Source organism: Helicoverpa zea, chromosome 17 (assembly GCF_022581195.2).
Source record: "Helicoverpa zea isolate HzStark_Cry1AcR chromosome 17, ilHelZeax1.1, whole genome shotgun sequence".
Taxonomy (NCBI): domain Eukaryota; kingdom Metazoa; phylum Arthropoda; class Insecta; order Lepidoptera; family Noctuidae; genus Helicoverpa; species Helicoverpa zea.
The window spans coordinates 9,935,022-9,956,531 of record NC_061468.1 but is presented as its reverse complement, the minus strand read 5'-3'; the positions used below and the strand labels follow the sequence as shown (position 1 = coordinate 9,956,531).

The window sequence follows — 21,510 nt, the reverse complement described above, 5'->3', positions numbered from 1 at the left end:
TAAAACACTTCCGCAGTATCTTGCAATACGATACCTACTGAAATCTTCGCAAATAAATTAAAATTGAAGAGTCGAGATAAAAAAAACTATAGGTAGGAACCAATATTGTATCTGTCAAAGTCGTTTCTTGAAAATAGGCTAATAATATTCGCACTTTTTCGCGTCAGTAATTACAAAGTACAGCTTTTCTAAAAGCCATAACCTGTTTTTTTTGAAAGCAATAATGACAAAAACTACTGAAACGATTTGAAAACTTCTATCAGTATTGAACAGCTGGCACTTATCAAGTGAATTGCGTGACATGTGTGCGAAAAATTAATCAATAATTATTAAAAAAATATTAGAATCAGAATTAATTTATTTTGGAAAATTACTAAAAATATCCTACAAAAATTCTCTTGCCCAACAGGGTAAACGTCACAAGAACCATCTTTAAAGCAAAACTCCTTCACCCAAACGCAGACTAGCTTAGGCTCTCGCTACATGCACCCAAGGACCTCGTTACTAACCCTATCCCAGCTAAATATCAAAGTAAACTCAAGGTATAAACAATAAAAAGGATGAATTTATTTTGATTAATTACTTTTTGCACATTTTGTACAATGGCAGATTTAACACCTTAATCGTTTTCTACCAGTATAACTTCGGGCGGGGGAAAAATAGCACTAATAGGTGCAAAGCTGTTTTGGTATTTAGTGAAAAAAATATCTGATATATGGATAATGATACAAACATATTATAATATACATACGTACATATATGTATACTCTTAAAGACTATTATTTTATTAATGAAAGAATATTACTTATCCACCCAACAGGGTAAACGTCACAAGAACCGTCTTTAAAGCAAAGCTCCTTCACTAAAACGCAGACTAGCTTAGGCTCTCGCTACATGCACCCAAGGACCTTGTTACTAACCCTATCCCAGCTAAATATCAAAGTAAACTTAAAGTGCCATAAATAATTTATGCCAAAGCAACATGAATTTTGGCTGGACCCAGTTTTAAGTTGGAAAACTGAATTACATAGGTTTCAGTATTTACTGAAGCTGAATCTGTAGTTGGGTTCAGTGATAAACTAAGTTAGACAAGTTGGTGTTATGTCCGATTCTTGGTGGGTATTATGTATTCCCTTTTAGTTTTCGATTGATGCTTATTGCATTAGTTGAGTGAATTTGACTATATAATAAACAAATGTTTGTGTTTTTTTTTTCTGTAAATAAAATTATTAGTGGTCAGGAATATGCTAGTGTGGAACGAACGAGGAACACGAGTATGTGTTTTACTTGTGCAAAAGCTTTATTTTTCAGTATTAAAACCACAAATAGTATTAAAAACAACAAATTCAAGGTAGAACCAGTTTTAACTATAAAACCATATCCAAATGGGTTTATCCATTTAGGAACTGGATATTTCTAACACCCTTTTTCATAGACGGGTATGAAAACAGATTATACAAAATATGGAGTGCACATAAATGAGTTTATTTCAGTCATGCTGAATGATACTATAATTTAATTTTGCTAACACACCTTCCAATTGTATATCCAAATAGCATTCAAGATTCACCCTACAACCAATTGATTTAAATACCTATTTAATAAGAGAGATCAGTTATCAATTCAAAATCTACACTTCAATTTGAACTTATCGAAGTTATGAATAAGTTAATAGAAGTGAAGTTAATTAATTACCAATGTACGATTGCAGTAACATTGATTGGTTAAATTAACTGTTCGTAGTTAATGTTAACCGAATTATCTGTTATTATAGGTTTATTTGAGCCTGTTTTAGTTAATGAGGTGATGCTGGCAATCGGTCTAATTGTGTAATGTATTATCTATGGTATCATTAGGTTGAAAGTGTTGAGTTTTATGTGTACTTATAGCTTCTGTCAGCGGTTTTACATGCGTTCCGTGGGATCTTATTTGGGCACCAGGATTAAAAGTAGCCTATAACCTATCTCGATAAATGGGCTATCAAACACTAAAATATTTTTTAAACAAACTCTAGATTGTTATACTATCAAAAGTATATACGCGTCCATAATAAAAAATCGCCCATAATCTGTAGCCAGTTAGTGCTCGAATTCAACGTAAAAATATCGGATGGAAATAATTCCAATTATTTACAATAATTACTCAGTATAAATAAATACGCAACCAATCTTAACACGACAACCCCTTTCATATGAAATCTTTATTCCTTTGTATAATAAAATAACATTTAACATAACGTTACATAATAATAAATTCCCTTTAAATTGAAAATTCAATTTTATACTTAAACATATTTCATACACAGTCGAACGTTACCACGGAGAACAAAATGACTAGCGGAGGTGCCATAATGGAAAATCTAAGAAAGTAGGGCGCCAAAATGTGGGTGTGCGGGGGACGAGGAACGTTACTAGCTCCGCTCTTACACGCCTTCCTTGGATCCAACCAATTATTTAATACAAAAAATCGTTGACAGAAGTCTGAAAGAACCCGAACGCGTCGTCATTTCACTCATAACTGATCGTTTTAGTCATGCCAACTGCACCTATTTGACCTAGAAGAAAACGCCTGACCTACCTGCATTATGGCATCTCCACTCATCTTTCAATACTCCGAGAACGTTTCCCATTCTATATAAAAGCTGTGTATTCACACTTCGCGGAAAGTTATAAAATTCTCTTTGGACGAGCATACACACTTACTTTATCATTTCTTACAAAGGTACAATGCAGTGAGTGTTGGTTATGCTTGACAAATGTTGCAGTTTTCCCATAGTGTGTAGTGATGTCTTATTTAAGTCTATTGTAGACTGAATTGGTTGTCAAAGTATATGGTAGATTGTTTTGTTCAAGCCGTTTATTTGATTTTAAAGTGTTAAGTTTTGGTTTTGTTATAGTGTGAGTGAAGAAGTTTCTTGTGGGTTTTAAATGAGGTGTCTGTTTGATAAAAGTGTGCGTGGGCGGTTTTATTATGAAAAAACTCGAACTTTTTGTTGTGATTTAGGCCATGCCACTCAGAATTAATGTAATTTTAGCAACTGAGTAGGCACTTTACTTAAAATAAAAAAATCTTAATATACTGTTCACTTTAAAAAACTCAGGATAATAATTTTATAAATTCCAATAAATGTAAAAATAATAACAACGAATCACATTATTTTAAGAAGATTTATTGCAATACAATACAAACTTAATATCTTATAATAATTTTACATTAAAGCATTATATAAACTAATGGCTGCTACTCCGTCTAAACACCGCAAGTCAATATCAATCATAATCCACTTATCTATAACATGAACCTTAAATTGTCTTCACTGATTAATATACTTGACATTGAAGTCAGTTCGCGTAATTAATATCGATGGCTAGATGGTACTCGCGGTTTCTCTCGTCATTTTAAGGAACTTCTCCACTTTTCAGGGTTAAATTAGGTTACAACTTAAAATTATAACGATATTTCGTAACAATAGATAGACCCAAGCTAAATACAGCTATCCGTTTTCAAGTGTTTTTTTTTTTTCAATGGGAAATCATCAAATGACCCCTCCCGCTATGGGTGCAGATAGAGTGTCAGACTCTTACTGAATAAAACCCACCATGTTCCTTCTTAAGCCCTTTATGTACCAAGGCCAAGGTAACTCTTTCGGACCATCCCGTAGCCAAGCAGCTATCCGTCATTCATACTTCTCCTACTATGCTTACAAATGTGTCAGTCCGTTTGTTTGTTTTATACGCTTCCGTGCTAATACTCGTACCTATACTAAACCGAGCGAACTGAAATTAGGCATGAAGATGGTCGGTAACAGAAAGAGACATTACTTTTTATCTAGAGGCGCAATCGTTCCATTGGAACACGGATGAAGGCATTAGCAAAATCTAGTTTTACTCTTTAGTATTAACTAGCCACTTCATCCACAGATAACCATTAACTACATAACAACGCGAACTATTCAAAACCGTGACAAATGGTCACCCCATGTTATTAAAGTGTTGCCAGACTATTTATAACGTGCAGCTGCATCGTGACAGCTCATTGTGTACGTAAAATCTTCTGGATAATATAAATTTATTTTAATGTGTTATCTGGTTTGTAAGGCTTTTTAAGTGAAGAAAAGAAGGTTATTCGTCGTCGAGAAGAAAGTACTGGTCTTCTTGCCGATTTGAAGATTTTTTCGAAAGTTTAGTTTTTGGAAAAGCATTTATAGTTGTGGGCCCCGGCAATCATTTTTACAATATCAAAGCCAGGTTCCACTGATTACCGATAAAGTGTCAGTTAGTTATCCGATAGATAATGATATCTGTCAGATAAAAGCTGCTCATAATTTCGGCTAGATATTGCTATCCGATACCTGTGAATCTAAACGTTATAGTTTATCTATTAGATAGGTTCATCGTGACAAATGGTCACCCCATGTTATTAAAGTGTTGCCAGACTATTTATAACGTGCAGCTGCAGCGTGACAGCTCATTGTGTACGTAAAATCTACGGAGTATAAACCGTTGGTAGGTTAAAATTAATTTTAATGTGTCACCTGGTTAGTCAGGCTTTTTGTTGTAAAGAGAAGAAGGATGAAGTAGTGCTCGTTTTGTCATGATTCAAACAGTTTATTGAAAGTTATGTATTGAGAAGGCATTTTTATGTATCCTGTCTATTATTTTTATATTCCATGGGTAGTCATTAAGGATAGTAGGTTTCCCGGGATTAAGTTGTGGAAGTTATATGGGCAATCGTTTCATGTAAAAATTAAATTATAAATTTAAAAAAACCCCCGACCCAAAAAAAGTACGCAATTAGTATGACAAAAGGTTAAAAACGCTAAACCCTATAAAAAGCAAAAAATAACTTTTAACACTACGTAAGTACCAACTAAAGCATGTCAGACTAAACTAAATTTTGTCGTGTCGGGGGACCGCTCTAATTTATTAGCCTAACGTTAGAAGTAATTAAGTATATACTACTTATAACTGTGTATATAATTTTGTTTTATACGAATGTTGTAATTAGCTAGGTATCATTTGATTTATGTAAGTATTTTTGAAGGTAAAAGCGGTCCCCCGACACGTCAAAATTTAGTTTAGTCTGACATGCTTTAGTTGGTACTTACGTAGTGTTAAAAGTTATTTTTTTGCTTTTTATAGGGTTTAGCGTTTTTAACCTTTTGTCATACTAATTGCGTACTTTTTTTGGGTCGGGGGTTTTTTAAATTTATAATTTAATTTTATTTCATGCTTTTTGAAGGAGCTCCTTAATTTTTCCTTCTTTCAGTTAATTTCTTTTATTTTAAGATGGGGTCGCTCTATGCGATCTCGGCCAAAGGATGCTGTTTAACAATCCTCATAACATACTGGCTCTGGGAGAATTGCACAGATTGAGGAAACATAAACCTTTGGTAATTCTAGATTTTCAGCGAAGATATAAATCGGTTTATCCGTTTCATTCCGGCATTCCAGGGTTTCATCCGCCACATCCCATTTCCAGTATCAGGTTCTCGTCAATTGAAGAGAACTAGTCAAGACAAATTCAACGAGCCCAAACTCGATGGGTTTACTAAAAGGCAGTTCAGGGTTACGTCTCCTACCTTCGTGCCCTAACAGCAGACCAGCTCAGTGGTTCCAGAAGACATTAGTGTTTCAAATTTCAGATCCCACACATGCTTGCAAGTAAACTGAGCGTGTAACATTCCTCTCACACCTAACAAACGAGCTGATGACCTTGAAGACCTGAACCGATTTCCACCAAACATAGCTAAGAACACTCCCGAATGACACTCCTTTTAAACAAAAAAAACCGCATTACAATCGGATCATCCGTTTGGGAGCTACGATGCCACATACACACACACACACACACAGACACGTCAAACTTATAACACCCCGTCGTTTTTGCGTCGGGGGTTAAAAATGCTCTGCTCTAGATAGATGCCGATTCTCAGGAACTGACGATGATAAAGGCTTCCTAGCCGATTGTCGACCACAGCCGCTGTTCTCATGCAAGGAGATCAGCCAGCTGCGCAGGACATATTATAGGCAGTGTAAAGAACTACATACATTTCAAATTAAAGTGCAATAACATTACACAACATTACACAAGAATTACACAAAGTGCAAAAAACTCCCATCAAATAGTGTTGCCACTTATGTAAGGTGCTGTTGGAAACTGAGCCCAGTTAACTAAGTTAAGACTTTGTTACGTAGGTACTTAAATTTAGTTCTAACGTAACGTCTAGGTGGGCAAGAGAAGTGTGAGTAACGTTAGAACGTTAATTTTATTTTATTTCCGTACACTTGCTTGTTTAAGTTGTTTTTGCGGTTTCTATTGCATTCTAAGGATACTTCTCTCACCTCAGTTAGACACACAATGCATACCTAAATTTTTTCTTCTTTCTGAGGATAGAAGGTTATGAAACACTAAAAGAGATGGTGAGAAGTCTTGGAGACTTTTCTCGCTGGTTAATCATGTCACGCTTTTCTCAGAAAATTAATGGAACAGTAGGTATTAGGTAGTAACTACTTTGCTCAGCAGTGTGATAATACAAGCTAAGGAAAATATTATGTGTTTGAGTTCTTTTCACTCAAAGCTACCACGCTATAGCTGGTCACCATAAAATCATTATTTATTGTATATTTTATTATGAGATTTATAAACAAACAGTATTTTCGCAAAATTTTCGTAAAAATATTTATTTATTGACATGTTTTTTTATTACTATTGCAAATATGTAAACAAAAAATATCACACAGCAAATTCAAAGCCTTTACATTTTCCAAATATTCTATACATATATATATATATAGGTACCAAAGCAATACGTTTGCAACATAGTCAATTCCCAGCGAAATTATCAAGCGTATTGAGTGCGAATTCATAATGACGTATTAAGTGAATCGATCACGCCATTTACATCACATGTACTTATGTATGAAATAATGTTCACATACACTGCGCTGCGGTTCATATATTCATTATTTATTACAGCAATCGATGATTCTAGAATCGAGATGCGGTATTTCTGTTTTATTTCTAAGTTAGTGGTTGGTGAGAAAATTGCCAGATGTTTTTATTTTTACAGTGCCGTAATTACCTAACCGAATACATTTATTTATCTGTTTTAGCCCTTGCAGTGATTTTCCAGTGACAAAAACGTTCCCCATGTTAGTTGTATTCAGTTTTTGGTTAAAAGACTAATTCATTTGAGAGGACTGCTTGAGAGCCTCTTATATTGTATTTACTGAAGTTATATTCTTCCAAGGTGATAAAAATGTAAGAACCTTTTTCGTAAATTGTATAAAACCAATGTATCGACTAACTATTACTTATAAGACTTTTGTCCTTCCTATCCTGTCTTCAGCAAACTTTCTTCCTGCTTCTCTGTGTTTCGTCATCACTAGTACCAATATTAAATTAAAGGAAGGACATTCTACCGAACTCTAAAACGATCGAACAGAACATGATATAACATCACTTAGTACTAACGGCCAGTTTCCTCATCAAAAGTTAAAGTTAAAGTTATGGCTAAAGTAATGTCTAAAGTAAAAGTAACGGTCAAATTCAATTTTTCTATTAGTTTTGCTGTCACTTTAGCCTTGAAAAAAACGAATTTGACCGTTACTTTTACTTTAGACATTACTTTAACTTTAACTTTTGATTTTTATCCTAGTTTCCTGAGTAATTCTAAGTCTTGCGATATCCTAAGCTCAGTTGGCCATCTGTATCAAAATCAGTACTGGGAGGTAATATGATGTAAAATACACTAAGGGGGTGTGTAGGACATTTTTAACAAGCTTATATTAGCTTCACTTATAACTATGTATGTAAGAAAATCTTGGATATTAATTTTCCCCACTTCCCGGTCTTCGATTAGGATGAAATTTTCCACACGCTCTGAGTTCTGATGACAATGAATGACTAGCTAAGAAATGGCATTATAAATCCAATATGGCTGCGTCCCCAAGATGGCGGACTGGCTTTTTGGAATCAAAATCAAAAGCGTGTGATTTAGCTATAAATTTAGGTTATAATAAATTAAGATTTATCTACTTAGGTATAGAAAATCAGGATATCCGCATAAAAAGGAGCAACATATTGAGAGGTCTAAGACGTTAAGCTCTCTATCAAAACACCACCTACCCTAATGAAGATGGATATAGTAAACTAGGTTATCTATCATTACAACATAGTTACAATGGATACCCTTAATTATCTCTAGTGTTCGCCAAACTAGGTTTAACTTGCCGTAGAAACACATGAGCTTGTTAGTTTCAAGTAACTTAAGATCACCCGCAAACTGGAGACTAAACAGTCGGCCGATAGTTGGCCGGATGGTTGGTTCCTTTTTTAAAGAAAATCTTCATTACCCAGCAACATCATTACCCAGTGGATACCACACAGGGTGGAAGCGGAGACGGGGAAGGCCCCGGAAGAGATGGTGGGAGGATTTGGACCCCTAGAACCCGGATTGAGGGAACACTCAAAAGATCGAGAAGTGTGGAAACAAAATGGGGGCCTTTGCCCAGCAGAGGAACAAGTCAGGCTAAGAAAGAAAAAGAAAATCAAGTATTTAATCAAAGTTTTTAGTCGGTTTGATACCGGTCAAATACTTGATCTTTGTAATTTGCGTACGGAGATTCATGTTCACACTGATTTGTGAGCTAAAGCAAACTATCGGCCGACTAAAAGTGTGCCGTGTGCTAGTACTCTCTACTAAGCATTATGTGGGGATCGATAAAATCTTGTGTATCGTAAATTAATTATTATGTGGTATCGACTTTTCCTTGGAACACCTTTGAGGCGCTCAGTAATAATAAGGTTACGTAATTTTACATTCTAAAGTCTATAGTGTTGTGTTTTGTTTTTACGTTGAGGGGAAGATTCTAGAGACCTTTTTGTTAGTTCAGAGAGTTTGTTCTCTTTTCAGTTAGGGTTATCTAATAATTTTTAAGAGTAGGTAAGTTTAAGTAGACTTTGACTTTGAAAAAAAAAAAAAAACTTTTTTTTGAGTCTGCCAAAGTGGTCGGTCGCAAGGAGCAACTAAGATTTTTCTGAATATAGGAGGAAATACTAGTATGAAATAACCTAAAACAAAAACATATTTAGATGCTAATCCAAATCTGGTCATTAATCAATTTAAAAAATCTCTACCAAATTGTTTTGTTTTTTCTTTTTCAATGGAACCCCACCATAAATTAAACCCTATACTCAACAATTAATTACTGGTCAGCAGTTTAAATCTCCAGTCAAAAGTCGTTTACGTTGTTAATCAAGACGCTCCATTGACATGGAAGACCATCGTTAGTCAACGTCATTCTGACAGGGAAACAGTAACCGTTCCAGCAAATAGATGAGAACAGCGAAAATTTAATTATTCGATCAGTCATTTTGTTTTGTTTTCATGGTGGGAGGAAATTCTTGGATTTGGGAATAGGCTGATTTTTTCGAAATTGCACCAGCGTGAGGCACAAACGATTCTAGTCTAGTCTATTCGGTCTGGCTAAGCTAGCTTCTGCCAACGGTTTCATCCGCATCTCGTGGGAACGTCTGCACGACCCCGAAAAACTAACTTATAGCCTTCCTCGATAAATAGGCTACGTAATGCTGAAATATTTTTTCTAAGCGGACCATTGGTTCCTAAGATTAGCACTTTTAAGCAAACAAACAAACTTTACAGTTTTATATATTATTGGTAAAGATGTCCGCAAAGTGGAATCGCGCTGACACGCACATATTTTTTTTCTGCAAAAATTGTTTGGTGCATACCTAGTAGTACTATTGCAAATTGGCAAGTTTTTTTGCTATATGGTCCATCCTATGGCGTACTTATCATATCACTGATGGATAGTGATACAAGCTTAAACACGAGGAATAATTACATAAATTTTCCATTTTATAGAAAATTTTCGGATAATCCGTCATCTGATTTTACTGGTATAACGAATAGGTACTACATTCATTTTGATCCATATAAATTATTGACTGCTCATATCAGTTTCAAGTGTATCCGATATAAAGAGTTTCATAGAATTAATTTTACAGTATCGTGTTTCCTCAAAATAATATTTCTGTTTATAAATTTCATAAAATATATCGTATTAATGCTCGTTTTACTAAAATGCTTACTAATAATATGCTAATAATTAATAATGCTTAAGTAATATTGCCTGTCATGACTTACGGAGCCGAAACGTGGCCACTGTCGGTACGGCTGGTTCACAAGTTTAATGTCGCTCAGCGGGCTATGGAAGGGGCTATGCTCGGCATTTCTCAGAAATCCTCAGAAATGAGGTAATCCGTCAGAGAACCAAGGTCATCGACATAGCCCACCGAATCAGCAAGCTGAAGTGGCAGTGGGCTGGCCATATTAGCCGAAGAACCGATAACCGTTGGGGTAAACGAGTTCTAGAGTGGAGACCACGCCTCGGCAAACGTAGTGTAGGACGTCCTCAGGCACGGTGGAGTGATGACTTGCGCAAGACGGCTGGCAGGAGCTGGATGCGAGAAGCTGAAAATCGATCTCAGTGGCGTGCACTTGGAGAGGCCTATGTCCAGCAGTGGACTGCGATAGGCTGATGATGATGATGATGATGATGAATATTGCGTTAGTTTTTATCCGGGTGCGGGAAGTAGTTCCCTGGAATATTTGAATATTTACCTAGAACAACTAGTCTGTAGTTAATAGTTTATTTTGTTAGTCAATTGCCATATATTCACAATTTGACCTATGTAAATCCGACCTAAAAATAAAATTAGATTTGCCGAACTAATTCGTGGGCAATTCAGTCAACCTATGTCCACTACGTGATTTGAATTTTAACTAAATAAATATTTTTGTTACATGGTGCAGCTAGTAATTGATAGCCAATGAAATGCAAATAGCAGTTTTTTTTTATAAATATTAAGTTGTTATCGTCAGTTGCTGATCGCTTGAAATATACCTATAGATATCTATCATCAGATATAGGTATCATCATTGTTTGGTTGCCTCCCCGCAGACTGTAAACTTTCAATCACTGGATCTGTATCGGTAGTGTAAGTATTTGTCTTTTTCGATTTTCGGTTGTAAATAAATAGAGAAAGAAAGAATATACATTTATTTGCGAGAAGAAGACGCATATACAATACAGAAAAATCAAACACTTAACAAAAACAACAGAGAGTTGATAGATGAAATGTGAAAAGGAGAACTATGCATCACACGGAGTTTTTATCAAGTGCGTGACATAAATTCAGAACCACTGCTCAACATAATCAATATACTCTTACACAAAATACCACGACCAACCCACCGTTCGAGTCCACACAACTTCATCTGAAACTTCCTCAGCTATTAAGTTATTTATAAATAGTGCTCGGACAAGGCTGTTAACTTCACCCAACGGTTCCGCATGCCAGTACTCCAGTTTGGCAGTTTCCCTCTAAATTATGAAACCTAGTTTGATGTTCACAAAGATGTGGGTATGAATTTTTAACTTCTGTGGTAGTTTTAGAGCTTCTAAAATTGTCTTAGGTGTGATTTTAGAGGTTGTTTTGGCTGTAAAATTTGTTGTTTTGTAGCTCTTGAGTTATGACTGTGTTCTGTCGTTCTTCATTTGTTATTTTTTATTTTGTGTCGATAATTAATGTAATGGTATATGGCTGCTATTTTCAAGGAGGCTACGTATCAGCCGGGGTTGTCGACAGTAAGGTAAAGCAATGCTTGACGAGGCTGGTCCGTGGATGAATGATCATGTTGTCATGACAAGTTTCTCTGTGTGTGAACGCACATTAAATTGGTGGATCCAATTTTTTTTTTTTTTATAGGTCACTTGTATTAACCTGTCTACCTTTGTGGATGGGTAATTTAATTGTGTTGCTAACCGAGCGACAAACTCATAAAACATAACGTTTACAACTTTCACCAGTTCACTAATAAGATTTTACAGAATTTAGGATCAACATTTTCTTAGAAATACACAGGTACCCAATAACTATATCTAAGTTGCTATATTCCTCTATATATTTTTCGTAAGCCTCCGGCAAGGTTTTCGTAGAAAAGATTCGTATTATTTTAGTATTACCTACAATTAGTTGCCAGCTGCTCACGAAATATTCTCTCTGATAGAATACATTCGGTTTTAGAGTAGCCCCCACACTGAAAACTAAACAGACGTCCGACAGTTGCTTTATTTTCAAAAAATCGTGAATTCAATCAAAGTTTTCAGTCGGTCTGATACGGGCTAAACACCTGATCTTTGAATGTGCACACATTCCATTCATCTTCATACTGATTTATGAGCTAGTCAAAGTATCAGCCAACTAAAAGTTTGCAGTCTGACACTCTTATAGCGACGCCTAAATAAATACCCACTAGGTTCTAAACCTAGGGTTCTATAAATATTCTGGAATACAAAATTGAAGTGGTATTATTCTAACAACCGTTCGATTCGTAAATCGTTTGAGCAATAAACCCGGGCCGTACCGAGTCGTACATTTGCAAAACCAATATATGGAATATTCAGCAGTCGGGTGCTTTGAGAATAGGGGTGTTGCAAACGCTATGGGTTTTCATTTGTTTTTTTTTTGTGTGTAGCTTTTTTTAAATACAGTCCTCTACAAGCTGTTGATTTGCATCCGTGCCATATTCAAGGAGGTAATTATGCTAATGATTCTCGACCCAAATCAATAAAAAAATTGGTACGTAATTTTTTTTCTTTAATTTTTTTTCGGAATTCCGTAAATGTCATCTAGCCTTATTTAAACTTGGCGCGTATGTTACTGGCGTTAAAACAGTGCTGCACCCTCACACAAACGCTAACACAAAGCATACGCAACGATCACTCATAAATTTCATTCATAAAATTGGATTACTTCGGAAATACCACGACATTACAGTGACAAAAAAAGCAGTGCATATTAGTTATTTCCCATCTACTGTAATTCCAATCGATTATTTACGTATTGTATGTCCTCCTCCTGAACTATGGCACAAATGCAAATCAACACCTTGTATATTAGAAGGATGATATATGGGTGTCTTGTTTGTATTTTATTGTTTGTAGCTAGTAAGACGACCACTATTAAAAAAAAAATGAGATAATTGTATTACTAGGTGAGATAATAGTCTTTAAGAGTATTTTGGCTCATTTTTGTACACCTTATTTACTTTCATGTGTACGTAACTACAAATAATCTTCTACCAATATAAAACAGTAAACAGTCTTAAAAAAGTAAATAAGTCAAAAATCGAAATGCAAAGATCCTAAATGAGGAAAAAAAATGTATTACAGAGATCCTAAAAAAAATTACTTTTGTAGTACAACCCTAGCAGCTCATTAGGCTATCAATAAAACTGTTATACCACTGCACGTGCTATGTCATACGCCCGTCCTCTCACGTGATAAATATTGTACGCTAGGGGTGGCAAACTAAACAAAAATGTGGTTCCGTATCATCATCATCTGCAACTAAACTAGGTAAATTGTACCGTAGCAACATCATATTCGTCAATAAATGTCATTCTACTTAAATATAGGCGTCTTTTGTGGTATCTTCGCCATTGAGCGATCTTCAACTGAAATGCTTAGTTAAAAGCACTTTCAAACAAGCAGGTTTTGCTACTCGATTTTTACGCGTTTCGTACAGTTGTCGCACTTAGGTTGGATTGCACTATTTAACTTTAACGATAGCTGAACCAAAATCAGCTGTCAAATCACTGATTTGACCAATGGAAGGCATTTTCACGATTGGTTATAGTGTGGTTAACGCCATACTTAAATGATGTAACCTATCTTTATATTTTTTCGTGTCACGACCGTGATACTTAACACCACCAATTTGGGGTAGGTATAGGAACGCGCGACAAAATCCTATAATCAGTTTCCCAGCTTATTAAAAAATGAACTAAATAATCAACTAGATACGATCTTGCGTTTATTATAAATGTTCAGAAAATTGCAATTTTACTAAACAGAATGTAATCAACGTAATTTTCGCAATTATTAATCAACGCAGGATTAATCTTAGTTAACTAGGATTAAGCAATAATTGACCTCGCGTTTATTACTAAGGATTAGCAATTTATTTACCTTACGTAACTAGCCTGGATTAATTTATTAGAGCAATTAATATTTTTTGTAATAGGTAACATTGTTAAGGTATGGGTTCAAGTTTTCGATATATTTTAGAAATATGTTTTTTGTGTAAATATAACTTATAATAATGTTTTATTTTTCATTTGTTTCAGGTACCTACTTTATTATTATGCTCAATGGATGACAAAAGCGTCAAAAGCGTAGCCTTTCCTGGAAGGAATTAAATTTCTGTCTACTGGATATTTTTTTTTTCAGATTCAATTAACTACAAACATAGGTATTTAATTTCTTTTACATCCGTCATTATTTAAAAGAATTAAAAAAAGACAACATAGGTACATAATTATCCACGCTAATAATAGACCTATTTAATTAGTTTTTTTAATACTTATGTAATTATTATTACTTACTTCCTCGATTCTTATCCTCTATGTAATTAACTAATGGGTAAGTATTAATTAAAAAGTAGAATAATTAATAAGTATCTTATACTTTTACTCCTACCCAACTTGTTTTGCAACTAATCAACTAAAGTTACTTAAATATTTAGCTCTCTCTAAAACTATGGCTTCATCCATCATCGAAATTAAGTTTTTTTCTTTTTCTTTTAGATTTGGTAATTTATTTGTGAAATGTTCGTTACTGCAATATTTGGTGTATAGGATATCTTACTCACCTGTGTTCTATAGAATTGTTTATATAATCACATGATCTATTTGCCCGCGGCTTCGTTCGCCTTTGTATGAAACAAACCCGTAAGTACATACATCGGAAAATAAGTATCACCGTCTTTAGTACCCCATTTCTGTCTTGACCAAAAAGCTTTCGCTTTAGCCATTCTAGCAAAAAACGTAACAAACAAACACACTTACTCTCACCATAATAAAATTAGCAGTTATATTATATGGGTCCAGATAACCCCAATTTCTAATTACATGTCATTTTTAATGATGAACCCTACTTGACAGCTTAAATACAGTATCAGCCCTACAAAATGACATAATTAGCATGTCAGCTACAAACGCCCTCTGTGGAATTAATTTACTCTATTTATTAATAATTTACTAGCCTTCTTTTGTCTCTACTTGCAATTGTTTCAGAAGCATTGTTGTAAAATAATTGAGATATTTTCACTTTGCTGTCATGTTGACTGAGCTGTCTGTAAGTTGTATTACAAGGCTTAATTAAAGTGTATGAAAATTGTAAACTAAAAATTATGTGCTGTGACGAGCTGTTCAATTATTTTTGAAATTTAATTTTGCTCTTATGATCGCCATTTATGGGTAGATTGCCATTTTTGGCGGTATATTACTGCGTTTATCTTACTGAAATTTTAACCAAGCAATAGGTATTATTATTCATCTGCAAAATGAGAAGTCGATCCAAAATATACAGATTTCGTAACTTCTACAATTAGCTTGTTAGCGAATACCGAGGATACTAGAGGTATACTGTAATTTTCTGGATTCTCTCGAAAATCAATCTGTTGTTTAACCATTCGAAATCCCATAAGCCTAGAACGTCGAGTGCAAACTGAAAAGCATAATCTTCGACGTACCTATATATTTATGTTTATTCCTCTGATGTACATGGTTGGTTTTACATAGTTGTTATCTAGTCCAGTACAGTGCTTAGTTGTACACATTTATTCATGTGTTAATAAACAATGTACCTACATATATGTTTCAGGACGAAGCTTTTAGTAAACCACTTTATCCTGTATGAAACAGCTTTAAGATGAATAGAGCAGCATTATCAGATTTAAATTAATAGAGCTACTGTGTTCTCTTTGTGTGGCAGACAATTGTTTTATACAACAAAGGGTGTTGCTAGGCTTAATGAAGATGTTTTCGCATTTTGTAACAGAGTTGCCACTTTTTTTGGTGGACTTGAATGGGACGAAAGATTTTGAGTATTTTTTGTGGTTAACTGATGGTTGCAAATTTAGAAAATATGAAGGTTAATTGAAAAATATATTTAGCTACTTTTATAGAAGCTGAAAAAAGCGAATAAACAATTTAATGAAAATATTTTTTGGTTGCAGCTATTAACAGGTACATTTTGCAGTTTATTTAGTGTAAATAAACACCTTTTAATTACGAGCAAAGTCAATAAAATATTTTTACCAGCAAATAACTAAATAAATAAAAATGCAGCATCATTTTAGATTTTTTTATTTTCAATTCGTTTTCTAGATGTTAAATAAATTGAGCTAATGGTTACCAACTATATATATTTTGGTCAAAATAAAAAAAAAATCTTACGCGTAATTTATAATATAAAAACATTGATTCAAAAAGTCTTTTATAGTCTTCTTCTATCGCTTATGGCGTAATAACTTTCCATTGTTTTCTGTTCTCGTTGGCAGATGTTAGGATTAGGAATAGAAAATTAAATGTTGTTAAAATATTCTCACTGCTTCTTGCTCGGTAAGAAGAACGCTACAAATGTAACCACTGAAATAAGAAAGTAAATATTAAACGATATATGTAATTAATAGAAACAGGAAAATTCAATCTGAAAAACATATTTCAGTTAACCCAGAAAGGTTGTGTTTTTTTACAAAGATGCGCGGTTCCAACGGGATACGGGCGAACTCATACAGCTACAAAACATTGAAAAAATTTTCCAAATTGGTCCAGTAGTTTCTGAGATTAACGTGCTCAAACAAACAGACTCTTTGGCTTTGTAACAGAAACAGACTTAAGTAGATACTTACAACACATGCTTCCAGATATAGTGAAGAAAGGCACCTGACAGCCCATTTGCAACATCACTGGGAACGCAATGTTACCTGATAAGGTTCCAATACGGCCTATTACCATAATAAGCGATATCGCTAGGGTCCTGAAAATAAAGAATATTTTTAATGATGGTTAAAAAAGCTAGCTAGGTATCTCTCGCATCTCAATGGAACCAATTCCCGTTTTTGAATGGGGATAAAAAGTATCCTATGACTGTATGTTGTTTTAAGCTACCTCCCCACCAATTTTCGGCCAACTCGGCCAAGCCATTCCTACGTTATAAATACATCTCTTTTATGAAGTAACAATTACGACGAACTATTGACCAATTACGCACTTAGTAGGTATATTACTAAATAAATGAATCAAGTTAAAGTAAAATTTTAATTAAACTGCACAGCTGGCGATAAACCAGAAAAAAACAGACACATTTTCATCGGAACAAAAAGCAGTATTTTCTAGAACGCTATAAAAAAGCCGGCACTCCTTATAATCTTTCTTTCTCAACCGTTTGTATTAAAACGGTGCGCCGACAGCAATCTCCTTTGCGTTCAACAGTTTCAAGCATTTAGTCGTCATGAATAGCGAGTGACAGTTGCAAGCTTTGAGAATATGCTACGATTTAAATTAGCTAAATTTAACGTTAGTATTTTGTGAGCTTCTGGTTTTAGACTGACTAGCGGATGAAAGGGTAACTTTTAGAGTATTCGCATACTACATACTAAACAGTCGACCGACAGTTGGCAAAAGATAATCGTCAGTCAAAGATTTTCATCGGTTTCATACCGGTCAAATATATTGTTTTATGTGCGTGTATCATCATTCATTTCCACACTTATCAAGCGCCAAATCAAACCATGGGCCAACTAAAAAATCGGTAGTGTGTGGGTACCATTAACTTATACTAGGTTGACCATTAACCAGTAACTTTTACTAGGTTGAATGTTAGAATTTCTCTGTGGTCTAGCTCGTGTTTAGCGGGGACTTCTTAAAATTTTCCTCCATAAATGAGCTACCTAACACTGAAAGATTATTTTGGATCGGACCCGTAGTTTCTGGTATTTATTCAAGCAAACGAAACCCACACTCAAGATTTCAAAAAAAAAAATGTAGCCTAAAATATAATATCAATTTCTTTCTTATGCATTTCTATTCAACCAAAACATTTAATAATATATTCTGAATACCGATTCACGTTCTTTATAAATACAGCTACTATGTGCGATCGTCGATAAAAGCACTATTATTATAACCAAGAGCCCTTTAATACACGTGATTTGCAAATACCAAATAAAATACATTCTTATTCAAAGCGAAATATCAAATGAAATAACATTTTATATCAGCTATGAAAAATACTACATTAGATATATAAACGTTAGTCACTGCTTTTTAGTTAAAATTTATATTTATTTTATGTTAGGTTAAAAGAAATTATTATAATTCAATATCAACAATTTTTTTGCTCTGTACATGCTTTTCGCTTTTACACTTTAAATCAGTCAATGATCGAAATTAGTTATATTAGTGCACTCTTTCATAAAGTACCTTTTTACATGTTTTTTAATTACGTCTGATGAATACAAATTATATTCTCCGATGGTAAGATTTTTATATTTGCTCGCTTGTTTTCAGCTCTATAAAAATAATGCTTATTCAGAAGCATAACTTTACCGTTTAAATAAACGAAAGCACAATAAATTCATTTCAAGTAATAAGAAACAATTTTATAACAACATCAGCTATAATTCAAGTTGAATTAACGCTAAAATTATCTTCGCGATTAAAACATAACAACCTCTAATAAATGGACTCGATAAATTATTACGAATTCAACAATAAATAACTTAATAAGGCTATTCAAACGGACTGTTAAATGATTGCTCAAATAAAATAAAACGGGGGCTAATCTAAATTTGTTTGGAAATTGCACGATAATGTTTTGTAAAACAGGAAGACAGAAGATAGTATCGAACCTGTATTGTGCCTATTTTGAGCCTATTGAAATCTGTCGACCCTTAGAACAAAGGACCAATAGGTGCCTATCTTATCCTATTGTTTTCTATTTAGAGTTGCAAGATTGACAATAGCTCTGAAATAGAACGATTCACATGTTTTGTGTGTTTGCGATATGTTTGTGTGTGTGTGTGTGATTGTGTTTTGTTAATAGTGTTGGGTTTGTATTGAGCAATTGTTATGTAATAGATTGCTAGCTGTTTCCGGCAGCTCCTCCCACATACCGAGGACCCAAAAAAACAAGTCCCTCGATAAATGGGATGTATAATTCTGAAAGATTTATTCTGACGATTAACGTGTTCATGCAATCAAACAAACTCTTCAGCTTAATTAGGCATACTGAGAGTGAGTTGCACCTTAACTATAATGATAAACAATAACCAGACCTGTAATTGCCACCCATTGCTCAAATTGGCAATTTAACTCCTCAAAATGGTTCGGTTATCGTTATATTTAGTTAAATAATGTATCCCACTGTATACCTATAGGTAGGTACATAAATATACCAACAGCAAATTAAGCTTGTGCACTACAACACGTCCTGCGCAGCTGGCTCATCTCCTTACATAACAGCTAACGTGGCCGACAATCAGCTAGAACACTATTATTATAATACATTGCAAAAATATATAAAAAAAAAAACTTACCTAGTAGTAGTAGGAAAATGCTCAACAGTCATAGCTTGATTCAAACTCAACATCGACTGAGCTATTGCCACGCACAAAGAAAAAAGTGAGACCACAGCAGTTTTAGTGTTTGCCCATCGAAGACCTAGAGAACTGGCGATGGAGATCAGACCAGCTACAATGAGGAGAGTCTTCTTGCCCACTCGGTTGACGAGGATACCCGTGATGAGGTAGGGAATGATGCAGACACAGCCGATGATGATGCTGTTGATGTACGTTTCGTGGCCACTTTTAGTCTGAAAGAGAGAAAAAAAACATTTATTTATAGGCGGTTGAATTGAGAATTGTATTTTTGATCGGTTAAAAAATGATAAAGAGTATTGAAATGGAATGGTCAACATAAATTGAGAAATTACTTGTGTTTGATTATGTTCATTATTTTGTGCAAAACATATAACATTTTTCATAGGCATACATATTGTTTGTGCATCAAATAGTCTGTCACTCACACATAGACTATTTTCTTATTCTGAAAAGCCGTGTTATAAATGTCAAGTTATATAAAAATCTACATAGCAGCGTCTGTGTGAAAGAGTACATACTTAATCGTAGATACAACCCACACACATACATACATCATTACAAAAAAATCTATGTATCATATTATTGCAATACAGTTCTACACTCACTTTAAATCCAAACTAATATTATAAATGCGAAAGTAACTCTGTCTGTCTGTCTGTCTGTCTGTCTTTTCTTCACGCCTAAACTACTGAACCGATTTGTGTGAAATTTGGTACAGACATAGTTTGAAACTTGAGAAAGGACATAGGATAGTTTTTATTACAAAAAAAAAAAAAATATTCCGGACATATAGCGCCATCTATTGGTCAAATCAAAAATCTGCTGGTAGTCACTATTCCACGCGAACGAAGTTGCGGGCAAAAGCTAGTATTTAATAAAACGCCGTTATTATACAAACTGAAATTAATTTATTTAACACCGTGTTTGTTAACACCTACATCTCACGTGAACAAACATACGGAACTATCCGAAAGTTATACAAATATTATATTTACGTAAACATTGCGCCAACGGCACGTACAGGATAAATATGCACAAGTTTCCATGTAATAAGTATAAACTTTATTATTATTTTTATATTTTGAAGCTAGGGTTATGCTGTAAATGGAATGAAATTCTTGGAAATAAGCTAACAAGTAAAATGAGCGTTCCACACCATTTTACGGGCGTAAAAGTTCGCTTACAGTTTAAATTTTTATGTCTTAACTAGCTTTTGCCCGCAACTTCGTTCGCGTGGAATAGTGACTACCAGCAGATTTTTGATTTGACCAATAGATGGCGCTATATGTCCGGAATATTTTTTTTTTTGTAATAAAAACTATCCTATATCCTTTCTCAAGTTTCAAACTATGTCTGTACCAAATTTCACATAAATCGGTTCAGTAGTTTAGGCGTGAAGAAAAGACAGACTGACAGACAGAGTTACTTTCGCATTTATAATATTAGTTTGGATTTTATCAATTAAAAACAAAAGTAGCCGGACTCCGTATTCAGACTAGAGCTACCTACCCCTCTGCCAAATTTCATTTATTTCGGTTCTTCCATTTCAGCGTGATCATCAGACATACACAGAGTTTTTTCACATTTGAATAAGAACGCTTTAAGATAATTATACATAAATAGCACGGTCATGTACGAAACATGAATTGAAAAAAGGATCATATATACATATATCGTGAATCTCTGCAAAAATCTTTTAATAAAGAAGGCGTGATGTTACATAAAAAATAACAATGTAGGCATTGTCGTTTAAAACACTTTTCTTCAAAACGCTGTGCCTAAATTATCTTAACACCTTTTTCTAAAAGATCAAGAGGAACCAGGTTCGTAATTAATTCTTTTGAAGCGACACAGATTTATTCTCACCTAGTTATTAATTTGAAAGGGCAAATGTAGCAAGACCCTATTCAATTATTCTTTAATTATTCTAAAAGTTACGAAAATAACCCTTTTTACTTTAGCCTATTGTTCCGA

At 34.2% G+C, this 21,510-nt stretch overlaps 2 protein-coding genes across 2 annotated transcripts in view; one reads left to right on the top strand and one right to left on the bottom strand.

The window, feature by feature from the left end:
• The window catches only part of LOC124638112 (hemicentin-2-like), a 289,572-nt gene that overhangs the window by 76,836 nt on the left and 191,226 nt on the right, over nucleotides 1–21,510 (top strand). The window lies entirely within an intron of this gene.
• LOC124638110 (synaptic vesicle glycoprotein 2A-like) overlaps nucleotides 16,225–21,510 on the bottom strand; it is a 32,554-nt gene continuing 27,268 nt past the window's right edge. Inside the window, exons 8-10 of the mRNA XM_047174964.1 lie at nucleotides 19,474–19,748; nucleotides 16,786–16,913; nucleotides 16,225–16,522 (exon numbers count right to left, since the gene is read on the bottom strand). Of these exons, the coding sequence (XP_047030920.1) occupies nucleotides 16,479–16,522; nucleotides 16,786–16,913; nucleotides 19,474–19,748 (447 nt within the window). The 3' untranslated portion in view covers nucleotides 16,225–16,478. The remainder of the gene's footprint in view (nucleotides 16,523–16,785; nucleotides 16,914–19,473; nucleotides 19,749–21,510) is intronic.